The sequence below is a fragment of the Oryzias latipes genome, chromosome 13, assembly GCF_053564925.1.
Source record: "Oryzias latipes strain Hd-rR chromosome 13, Olatipes_Hd-rR_3.1".
Lineage (NCBI taxonomy): Eukaryota > Metazoa > Chordata > Actinopteri > Beloniformes > Adrianichthyidae > Oryzias > Oryzias latipes.
This window is the reverse complement of record NC_136249.1, coordinates 31,488,388-31,500,436: the sequence shown is the minus strand read 5'-3', so window position 1 is coordinate 31,500,436 and position 12,049 is coordinate 31,488,388. Positions and strand designations below refer to the sequence as shown.

Sequence of the window (12,049 nt, the reverse complement as noted above, 5' to 3'; positions counted from 1 at the left end):
CGTGCTCTAGTCATTAGTAGGGTGTGACTACTGTTCGCAAATGCTGTGATACGCAAGTGCTCGTGGGATGAACATGCAAACTACACTCTGATTGGTTAATGTCCTCATTTCTAGGAGTCAGGCTGCAGGCAAATGTACGTTACGCCTTCGTCTCACCAACTTTTCCCTTACTTACCCTGGCGTTTTGCATACAAGTGTTAGCTATGACCTGTCGTCTGTAGCACGCCCGTAGCAAACAATTAACTCAAACATTTTCAACCTAAGCTGTTACTGACCTTGATATTTTGTGCGGGTCAACTATAGGTTTCCCTATTTTTCCCCCCACAAATGTAAAGGCTTTATGTATGGTCTTTGTTTCAGACCGTAGATGATAAAAAACACCGACCTGTGACTTCATCTGAGCTGCCTTTTCGGGATCCACAGCCAGAACATGCTGGTAGTGGCGGATGGTGTGCTGGCGGTCTTTGTTCTCGGCGCGGACGTACTTCCTCAGGGCTTGGAGGATGCGATGAGGCTGAAGAAGACAGAAAATCACGTGTTTTGAGTTATTCAATGCTTTTCTACTTGACAACACGTGCGCTCCTTTTTGATTTCTATCTTTTTAATCCAACCGGCTTAAATGAATAATGTGGAGAGAGGACAGAAATCTGTGAAGGAGGTATTCCGGGTGGACTGAAAGGTGGAAAATTCCTTCTTAATTTTTCCGTCTGTGGTCAAATTTCCGCCTGTAAGCTGCTCTGCCTTCAATGTTTCTGGGAAAAGAGGACGTGAAGCTTTGTGTAGGCGTGGGGGAAGATGAAGGAGACGACACGCTCAGATGAAAACTGTGGATTTGCCCTTGAAAGAAGAAGAAGAAAAGGCAGCTTCTCTGTGAGGACTGAGGCAACATTTTTTTTTGATCTTCTGCCTTTAGTGTCAGGGCAGGGGGAATGGAAAGGGGGCGGTTACCACATGACAGGTGCATGCAACAAAAAAAACACAAATGTTTTTTGCTTCGGAAATCGCTTCACACCAGACATGATGCAAATAGCAAACACATAAATGATTCAACCGTTAGTAAGACGTTTCCCTCTGATGTTTGGAGGTGAGCAGCGACCTGTGTGAGCGGGGTGGAGGATCAAACGACTGTTGGATGAAAGGAAACTGAAAAAAGCGCAGCGTTGGATTCTAGCGGTTAGATTGGCTGCAGCGGATTCGGGGGGTTGACTTCGACAGGTGCAAAAATCCCCTTTCTTCAGGGTAAAAGCCTGAGGAAATTCTAGCGAAGCCTGGTGACAGGAAATCAGTGACGGGCGCAGGGTTGTGCTCGCAGATCTCAGGTCTTACCTTGGGGGGGTCGGCCTGCAGGGCGGCCAGGTAGTTCTCCAGAGCAAGACGGCGGCGGTCGTTCAGCATAGCCTCCACCCGTGCCAGGTGAGTCGCTACCAGCTGCTGCTTCTCGCTGGCTGCTTCCTCCTCCAGGGACTCCACCATGGCTTGGAAGTGCTACAAACAAGCAGACACAATTAAAGAGGAAGCCTGCAGAGCTTGTTTGTCACCCAGGCTCGTCAGGGGGAGACTCATTTGCTCTGTTTTAGCCCCTCCGGTTGCAAGGATGGAGCAGCTGGGATGAAAGATCTTTAATGCAACTGGGAACTGAGGCCTGGGAGCCATCACCTCTCCCAAAACGTAGGGACAAAGGGTTGACTCCTGACGGGGAGGAGAGATCGACATCTCACCTGGATCAGTGTCTGCCTCTCCGCCTTGGGCAGGTTCTTGGCCTGGCGATCAGCCTCCTCCCACTCCTTACGCACCTGGAACGATCAGAACGAAACTAAAATCAGCGTCCCAGAGTTCAGGGGCACAAAAACTTTTTTCTGCTTTAAATATTAACTGAAAAGAACAGAGAAAGTTGACTGAGAGTGCAGACGCACCCTCTCCATGCGGTTGCGGTGCCTGATCTCCAGCTGCTCCTTGGCCTTCTGGAAGCGACTGTGCTCCTTGTCGTCAGCAGGAGTCTCAAAGTAGATGTCCACATCGTCGGTGGGCTGAGGAGTCGGAGGCAAAGCTGCAAATTCCAGAGCAGACAGCAAGCGGTCAGGGAGCAGACAATTGGGCCAAAACAGACAGACCGTCTGCAGACGCAGACACAGATAAGAAAAGCAGACAGCTGCGCAGAGGTAGGAGTGTGGAGACGGGAATTGCTGGTGGATTTGTAAAAAGAAATTTATAGATGTTTGACCTCATTTGAACCAGGGGTGACGCACTCCAGGATTTGAGGGCCCACATCCTGCAGTTTTTATTTAGAAACCAAGCCCTACTTCCTGCCGATTACCTGGATCAGGTGTGTTTGGCCAATAAGAGGCTACGTGGCAGGTTAGTTGAAAAAACATATAGGCCCTTGCAGTTTGGAGTTTGACACCTGTGATCTAGACAGCAGCTACAAGGCATCTCTGGAACCGGAAAAAGCCTTGATGATTGAAAGTCAGGACTAAGATCGGAGCCTGTCGGTGCAATTCACCCTCCAAACATCACAGCTCTGACCCATTATGATAATGAAGAAGTTGTGAAGTGAAGCTAAATCTGAGTCAACAGAAACATGAGCGGAAAAAAAAAAACAACAAACAGGAAACCTTCAAACTCCAAAGGAGTGAATAATGATAAAAACAATCAGGAAGAATATTTTTGATCTACATTTGCACCTATTCCATCTCAATTTCCTTCTTTAGAGACTCAAAAGTTCAATTTTGACATAAGTTTTAGAGGATCTCTCTCTCTCTTTTTCCTCCATTTTATAGCCTGTCTCTTTAAAACCTAATTAAGTCTCTGATTGGTCAGCAGTTTTTTTGTTTTTTTTAAAAAAATACTTTATTATGACTTCATAAAATAAATGAGCTCGAAAACGCATAATGTGAGGACTAAATAAAAGGTTCAAATTTAAACCGGGAAATGAAAAAAAAATCCCCTTTCAAACAGTAAAAAACTTGATAAATTAGGTTCCATAGAAGTTTGTTTACTTTTAAATTTAAATGTATTATTTAGGTTGAAGTTCTAAGGATCATTTTGTTTTGGGGTTATGTTTAGACATTTAGTCTAAGCAGTTTAAATGAAGAACTAAATTTATTTTCTTAACGCGATCTTTCTTTGTTAATTTTATTTGAACAACTTCTTGTTAAATAAACCCTTTAATAAACTCCCTTTTCATTTTTATAATAATTTGCTTAAAATGAGAAAAAAAGCTTCATTCTTAGGCTAAGTGACAACATGAAAACAAGATTAATACTACAGTCTAAGATCAATGAACAAAACATTCACGGTATTTGTAGGTTTATATGTTATTGCTATTGTAAACCAGTTATTACTATAATATAAAGCTTTAAAATTTTATTTTGATTAAAAAAAAATTGAGTACAAGACGACTAATTTTTCTCTGGATTCAGTTTGTATTTTAAAAATGTATTTACTTGTTCTTTTCCTTCGTCACATTTAATCCTCAGTTTACAGTTTTAACTCAGACCTTTTGCTTGCAGAGTTCATCCTAGTTTTACCTGGGCGTGGGGCTCCGAGCCCATCGGCTACCGGGACATGGTCGACATTTGGTGACAGAGGTTTTTGTGAGGTCATTTCCGCTTCAGAACGGCATCTGTTCTCTGTTTCGTCCCTCCTCTAATATGACGTGGTACCAAACTTTGGGACGGTGGACAGACTTTTGTCTACGTCAGGTTTAGTTTGTGTTTTGTGCTACTGTGAGTTTAAAACTGTTTTCAAAATTTCAATAAAAACAAATTAATTACAATCTGGCTTTTCATTCACTCTTAGCTGATCCTGATTTGACCCCCGGGTTTTCCTGTCAGGGAGTCTGCAGAAAACGCACAGACAGACAGAGGAGGAGTGCAGCCGCTCGGGCGCCGTGGTCATGTGACACTTACTCAGGCGTTTGCACACGGCCATGCAGTACTCCTCCGAATCGAAATTGTTGCGGTTGCCGGCGCAGCCTCCGTAAATGAAGCGCACGCACTTCCTCTGGCTAAGGTCGAAGTGCCAGCGCGGCATGGAGGCGCGGCAGGGGCCGGTCTCAGCCTCCAGGGTGCACACCGCTGCCAGAGGACAGGGCGTTAGATCAACGGGCCACCGGGGGGCAGCACTTCATTCAAGTCTCAGTGAAAACAACAGAAACTATGATGGAGATGCCATAAAGAAAAGGGTGTTGGAGAAGATCATCAACAGAACCAATCTTTTCTCTGATGGAGCAGTAGGTTAACGTTGGAGAAGACAGGAACGCCGTCCGCGACCCTTTCCGTCCAAACATGGTGGAAGGACAGAAAGCAGGACTTCACAAACCTTTCACTTCTTCCACAATCTTGTCCTCATCCTGGTCCTTTGACATTTTGCTGCCGTCCTTCTTCTCCTCCTCCTTGTCTTCCTCCTCCTTGTCTTCCTCCTCATCCTCATAGACATAATGGTACTCGTCCTCATCTTCCTCCTCATCTTCGTCTTCATCCACACGCACCTCCTTTGGTGTGGGCTCCTCGTCAGCGGGAGGCTCACTGAGGAGGAGTGGGTGTGAGTGAGTGGGAGGAGTCACGACCTTCTGAAGAACACAAACAAAGAGCGCTCACCTGTCCTCCAGGGGCTCACCCAAGTCCACCTCCTCATCCTCTATCTGCTCCTCTTCATCGTCCTCCTGGGAGGGCAGAGGAGCGGGTATGGCCTCGCCGATGTGAGAGGAGGGGCAGCAGACGTACTCTGTCCCGCGGAACATGTCCACGCCGCAGGGCACCAGCATGCCATAGCTGTGCAGCACCATGGAGCTCTTTGTGCAGGCCTAGAGATGCACACGTAGCGTTCGCTCAACACACAACACGCTTCAAAATGACCTCAAAATGACCGCCAAACAAAGCGTTGTGAGGTGAGAAACAGTCTTGGGGTCAAAAACGGACTAACATAAGTTTCTGAAACTCCTTTTTGTTCTTTGAACATGCAGAGAGACAAGACCGTACAGCATACGTCTGTTTCCACTGAAAGTGTAAAACACAGACAGACAGACTGATAGATAGATAGATAATAGTTTTATTACATTAAACTGGGCGTAGTATAGCCAAGTTAAAAACAAAACAAAAAAATAAGAAGATTTTTCTAAATTTTTAGTTGTTGTTTTGTAAAAGGTTTGGACTGAATTATGGGTTAAATAAATTGCTGCATCCTTACGAAATGATTTACTGTCCCAAATAAAAAAAGGTACAATCTGCTTACCCCCCCAAATAAATAAATAAATGTAGGATTTTAACTTTGATGAAAAGCTGAGATCACAGGTTTACAAATTTTAACAGGTCACAAACGTATCAGCAAAAGTACTTTTTACTTTTTAGAGTTACTTGTTATTCTATTTATTACTTGATGTTTTTGTCCTAGATTAACTTATTCTCTTATATAATATTTATATATTACTCTTATATTAACTTAAATTCAAGTTTTTTTTCTGGAAAGTGCAGGTTTTTTTATGTGTTTTATGCAAAATCTGATTTTTAATTCTTATCAAAGAGGTTTTAGTCTCATTTTTGCTAAACAAAATCTGTGAAACTCCAAAAATACAAAGACTGATGACAATGAAAGCCTTCAAAAGCTTGAAATGAAAGCTGAAAGAGCCCAAAACCTTTGATTCTTTTTGGATATGTGGCTTATTTGTCTCCGGATAATAAAGCTTTTCTGCTCGAATGATCTGGAAATCCCTGCATCTTCTGCCGTTCCTACATCTTGAAGTGGATGATGCACATCACAAATCCAGAGTTTCATTTTTCTGGCTCAGAGCAGAAGCTTGCCCTCGCCGATCCGCTGTCATCCTGATGTATGGCTCGCCGCTCGCTCGCACAAAGTTACGCTGCCCTTTAGGCGACCCGCTATTTTTCAACAATGCTTCGACTCAAATAGCAGCAAGGAGGTTTCGAACACGAGCCTGGTTTGAGGCCTCCGGGGAGGCGTCGGTGTGTCTGCGCTCCGCCTCAGAACGTCTCGGGACACAACCGGCTTCTTCTATTTTGCTTCGCTCACACATTATCACATCCCTGTCGGTCCATTTGTGTTACTTAGGATAACTCTAAACCTGAAACTAAAGAAAGATCTTTGGCATCGGATGTAGATTTCTTTTGAAGACATTCGCACGTTGTTACTCATAAATGTACGGCGGAAGGTCATAAACTGCACGAAACTGCTGCGGTCCACAGAAAACAAAGACTATCTGACAAAAAGAAGTCTTAATGTTGCTTTGCTCAGACTTTAAAATAAAAATGTTTGACACTGAAGGAAAAAAAAGATAATAACCCACTGATACCTAAATAAATAGGTATCAGTGGGACAAGCTTGATTCTTTTCTTTGAGGTTTTGCTGATGTCTAGATGTTGGGTTGTGTATTTGTCCAGAAACACATTCCTGCTCAAAGCCTCACAAACAGCAGCTTAATCAGTGTCTTCACCAAAGTTCTTTTGTCCGACAATGACCTGCTGAACAGAGGAGTTCATGTTTGACTGAATTACTGCAGTTCTCCTCTAAAACAAACCCAAACCATGATCCTCCACCCCCGTGCTTTAAAGTCACTATGAGGCGCACACTTCCGTCTCGTTTTAGTAACCATGTTTTTGTGGAAACTTTTTTATTGTGCAATTGTGACTTTTGACATTTCACCTCTGTGTTTGTAATGTTTTTAGACCCACCCCTGGCATGGTTTCTAAGGACCAGAAGGACTTTTGATCGGTTCAAATATTGCAGAGTGATCATTTTGGGTTCCAGGTAGGGCTTTGTATGGATGGAGTTCGGGTCAGCTATCTTCTGGTTAAACGCCATGCAGCACAGCCATTACGTACATTCTGCGCATTTCCCACGTGTGAAATTTTGGTCTTTCGTCACAAATGCGCGAAAATTCAGTAGCGTTTCTTGCGTTCTTCATTCGTCCATGTGCGCAGATGTCCATCGGGGGTTTCGGTCTACAGGTTTTCACGAGAATTCGGTTTCTAGCTGTTCAAAATCTTTGGTCGGTTGAGACTTACACAGTTCATGCGTATGTTACGTAGTTTATATTCAATCATCCAATATTTCTTGAGCAATGGTGCGTGATTTTTTCCCGATTAATGCGCCATTCATTTTCAATGGGACCAAAATGGGATGCTGTGATGTCATCATTTCCACCGGGCGGGGGCAAAAGCCTGGGGGAGGGAGCCGATAACACCTGTTGGTCATGGTCAGAAAGGCTTCAAAGGGGTGACCCCAGTGGGGCCCCGACAGGAGCTAAGCCACATTACAGCCAATAATCTGATTAGAGCCTGAAATGTAAATGCTGGGAGGATCTCTGAGAGGCAGATACTTGACAAGGAAAATAAAACATGAAACCGCGACAGCTGATTTTTCATAACCCAATTAAACCAGGCCCTCTCCTTCCTGTAATGCTCTGATGAAAAACAGCCTCCTGCCACTTCCTGTCGAGTCCCTCCTTACCTCTTTGGCCACGCCGTGCCACTGCTGATGGCTGACGCAAATGTCCATCCGCTCTTTGTGGAAGAACTTGCACTTCTCCGGAACCAGGAGAACGTCGCTCACAAACTCCCCCACTGAAAGGCAGGCAGAAAAAAAAACAAAAAAAAAACACGCCTGTTAGACACACCAGGAAGAAATGCATATTTCAGTCACATCACTGCCAACATTAGAGGGAATAAATCACCACAAAGGGCTAAAAAGGGAATGCTGAATGAGATGAAAGAATTGAATATTTAATGGAGGAGGGGCTCTCATCGTAAATCAGAGAGGGCGCTTGACACCCGAACACCTGTGAGGCCTCGGTGGATCCATGCGTCCTATACAGCTCTGGCTGTGACTGAACGGAGGAAATCCGCTCTTGTGCTGTCACTTTTGTTAGGAAGTCAAGTCATCCCGCCTCTTAATGAGCCACATTTACAAAAAAAAAAGAGTTCATTTAACATGGGATTTATTCACGGAGGCAAATTGACAGAAAGCTAATCTGATTGAGAGGCATCCTGTGACTCTCTGTGAATAGATTCAGGCAGAAAATCGTGCGAGGAGGAGGATCAGAAGGACACTCTGCCAGGAAACCAGAAAAGCTCCATTAAGGAAGTACGTTTTACTTTTACACTAGTAGATTTATGAGGATAAATACTCAGGCAACTGTATCTATCAAGTCCACTTTTGGTTTGTAACATTTAAAAACAAAAATCTTGAGTGGCGCTACTGTTTGTCTTTGTCTTTTAGTATTTATTATAGTGTCCTTCTTTTCTTTTTGCTTTTGCTTGCTTCACACACCACCACTGTCAACAGCATGGATTTTGCTAGCTTCAAGCTTGTGTTTTTACTTTTCCTGTTACTCCTCGTAACTCACAGTAACCCGTACAGCTGAAAGTCTTTTGTTTACTCCCGCGATCAGCTGTTTGCTCTGAACAAGCCTGTTCTGCCGCTGGGGTTTAGACGCGACATCCCGGGAGAAATTTTGAAAAGACGGGGCAAAGACGTGGAAACATAAGCCCCGCTGTTCCTGCCATCCTCATGGGGAATGCATGCTCTCTGGCTGAGATAGATGGATGGATGAGCTGGCAGCGACGATCAACACCCAGGAATACCGTGAGATCTGACTTGGACGGTAATCTTTCTGAATTTATACAGCATGTGGACTGCCACATGCCTTGATCTGCTCTATGCTAATGCACGGGGAGCATACGGGGAGGTCAGACCATAGCGTTTTTCTGCTCTCTTTTAAGTACGTTCCTAAGGTCAAGACAATGCCTCTGTCCAAAAGGAAGGTGAAGAAGTGGACTCAAGAGGGCGAGGAGACCCTGGCAGCATCATCCACTGCTGCAGCGTGCTCACTCACATCTGTATGGGGCTGTGAGAGTCACATTCTTTGATTTCTCCAGTGCGTTCAACACCATCTAGCCTTGGTTACTGGGTGAGAAGCTGCGGCTGATGGATGTCGACTGGTCCTCGGTCTCCTGGATCACTGATTACTTGTCCGACGGGCCACAGTTTGTCCGGTTGGGCAGTGTCCTGTCTGATGTGGTGTTGAGTGGTGTGGGAGCCCCACAGGGCACAGTGCTCTCTCCTTTCCTGTTCACTTTGTACACCAGTGACTTCCAGTAAACTCAGAGTCATGTCATCTCCAGAAGTTCCCTGATGACTCTGCGGTTGTCGGCTGCATAAATGGTGGGCTGGAAGAGGAATACAGGCAACTTGTGGATGAATTTGTGAGGCGGCTGGAGTAAATCACTGGTCAATTTGGAAAATATCAAAGAGATGGTGACTGACTTCAGAAAGAAACGACCAGCCGCCCATCCTATCAGCATCTGGGGCAGGGATGTGGCAGAAGTAGAGGAGTACAAGTACCTGGGAGTGACCATTGACAACAGGCTGAGCTGGAAGACCAACAGCCCTGCTGAGTACCGGAAGGCCTGCAGCAGACTTTACTTCCTGAGGAAACTTCAATGTGTGAAGCAGGGGCCTCGAAATTTTCTACCAGTCTGTTGTGACCAGCACTCTGTTCTTCCCTTATCACTGCCAGTGACACAAAGAGACTGAACAAACTGGATACCTTCAAAGCTGTGATGGAGAGGAGGACTTTCAATAATCCTCTCCATTTTGTACTTGACGGTCAGCAGAGCAGCTTTTCCAAGAGGCTAAGAGGCTTTGCCGTCACACCAACCGCAACAGGAGATCATTCCTACCTCACTCCATTGAACTTTATAACTCATCATCCTTTTGCCACAGATAAACTTATTTGATGTTTGCTTTTCTAAAAGCTGTATCTGACTGATTGCTTCCCTGAGTGTCACTCATTGTTTGTTTGTTATTGAGCTGCAACAACCGAATTTCCCAAGCTGGGATCAATAAAGTATCTTTATCTTAAACAGGTCTACTGTGGTAGAGCAGTCAATCTCTGATTGGAAGGTCTCTGGTTCGATTTCCGCTAACTTGTATTTGGGCAAGACAGAGAACCCCACATTGCTCACTTTAAGCCTTGATCACGATAGAAAGGCACTTTATCGGTATACACCATACTACCATTTTTACCACGTGCGCGGTAATATTGGTAGTAGTTATGTGTCTCTTGCCTTTTGCCAGGCCACAGTTGAAAATTTGAGTTTTTTCTTAATCTGTCTTGCCAGGATAAATAAAGGTTGAATAAAACAAATAAAAGAAATACTAGAACTCCAAAAAAAAATGAAAAGATCTGCCTGTGTGGTGTGAAGGTGTTGCATCAGAAAAGCTCACTGCAAACTGTTTGATCCCTGCAAAGATTTATTGACCTTATTTTCAAGATATGTCATAAGGTGTAAAATTTATCTTTGCTCGACACCTTTCCCAGCTTTTCTCAAAATCAGCACAGTTTTTTTTTTACACATTAAGAACTAAGAGCTAGAAAAAAGGTAATTATTATTTAAATGAGTTAAAATCCCTATTCCTCGTATCCTTGACAATAAAAAACTTGATTTAGGATTGTAAGAAAAACTAAAATTTAACTGAAATTTTAGGCTGTGAGAAAGTTATTTTTCAATGTGATTATTCTTATTGGATTTATTAAGATAGGTTCAACTTGATCATATTCTCATTTTGTTCATATTTAGCTCTAAAGTGAGTCATTTTAACCTCTTACACTATTTTTTGTCACTGTGATCAAAATAAACGACAATTAGGTAAATAAATTCTCAAAAAATACTAACCATTTGCTTGGTACGAGCAAAAGAACATATTAGTCTGTACGACATTTTATTTGAACTAATTCTCTGTGACAGTTACTTTATTTAATTGATTTTTCCCTTTTTGAATGCTCATTTTTATGGAACACCTTCTACACTTTGATATCCTATTGTACTTCTTGTTATTTCTTGTTAGGTTAAAATAATTTAAATTATTTTATTACTTTCTAGTGACTTTAAGATTCCCATTTAGGCTACCCGTTTTTGCTGTGTTCAGCCTTGATGGACACATCATCATATCTTAAAATTCCAGAATATTAAATATGGACAAATACTGGCACAGGGAAGTTCCTAACTTATATTTTTAATTAAAAAATGTATCTTTAGTGTCTAAAAATAGCACAATTTGCACACTTATTATTATTGTTCTTTGCTTTCTGAATTTTTAAAGTGTAAAGCTACATAATCAAGCAGCTACTCAGTATTTGGGTTGTTTTTTTACTTGAGTAATTATCCGATGACTTTTTACCTCTACTATAGTAATATTATTTTGAAGTAACGTTTCTTTTAATTGCCCCCGCCCACATGATGAGCGGGGGCAGAGGTTTGGCGGTGCAGGCTGGGAGCTGCCATGGAACCGCTCATTTTGTGGTGCTCTGTAACTTCGGGCGAGGCGGTGCTGCGGGAGCGTACGATGGGTGGAGGGAGAAGTGTTTGGGAAAATGAGAGGGCTGGAGAGGAAGAGGAGTGAGCTGGAAATAGCAGAGAGCTCAGCAGCTGCTGGATGCCCCCCCCCCCCAAACACACACACAGCAAATGCACACATAAACCCCCACACACTCATGCACAAACTCAGAGTGTCAGTGACAGTGATTAAAAAGCTACAAAAACAAAGGCTGACAAACTTCCATTTCTAATTTTAGTTATTAATGATCAGACTGATGACTCCAACAGAGGTGGATGTAAAACTGGCCTTATGATTCTTTGGTTCCTATAGAAACATGAGGCACTTAACCTGGTATTAAAAATAAAAAAAGCAAATAGGCTGAAGAAATAAGGCTAACACTGGAATAGAGGTAACTGGAGCCAGGTCAATGCACTGACCTGATAGGAATGTACAACCATTCCTATCATATTTGATACACGCATTTCTGAGACCCCTATCTCATTGGTGGGATCCAAACGTTCCTTAAAAACCCATTGGATACAACTAGGTCCATGTTTTCTGCCTTGTAGTTCACGATCCTCCCACCAGGGGCAGTAGAAGGGCTTTTCCTGATCATGTCAAAATGGCTTCCTCCATGAAATCTCAGTAACACTTTTGGCGGGAAGGTTTTGCTAATTTTCAAACCTTTATGGTAAAGATTATGACGGAGTTTTTG

General features: G+C 43.3%; 1 protein-coding gene across 8 annotated transcripts in view; it reads right to left on the bottom strand.

Moving 5' to 3' along the window:
* Nucleotides 1-12,049, bottom strand: part of aplp2 (amyloid beta (A4) precursor-like protein 2) — a 62,682-nt gene that overhangs the window by 14,174 nt on the left and 36,459 nt on the right. For 4 of the 8 annotated variants that reach the window (XM_011482279.3, XM_020708078.2, XM_004075268.4 and 1 more), the window contains exons 4-11: nt 7,465-7,577; nt 4,599-4,804; nt 4,321-4,526; nt 3,909-4,076; nt 1,914-2,047; nt 1,719-1,793; nt 1,327-1,485; nt 386-514 (exon numbers count right to left, since the gene is read on the bottom strand). In XM_011482279.3, coding sequence (XP_011480581.1) covers nt 386-514; nt 1,327-1,485; nt 1,719-1,793; nt 1,914-2,047; nt 3,909-4,076; nt 4,321-4,526; nt 4,599-4,804; nt 7,465-7,577 — 1,190 coding nt within the window. The remainder of the gene's footprint in view (nt 1-385; nt 515-1,326; nt 1,486-1,718; nt 1,794-1,913; nt 2,048-3,908; nt 4,077-4,320; nt 4,527-4,598; nt 4,805-7,464; nt 7,578-12,049) is intronic. The other 4 variants (XM_011482280.3, XM_078930148.1, XM_078930147.1 and 1 more) reach the window with 1 other exon arrangement.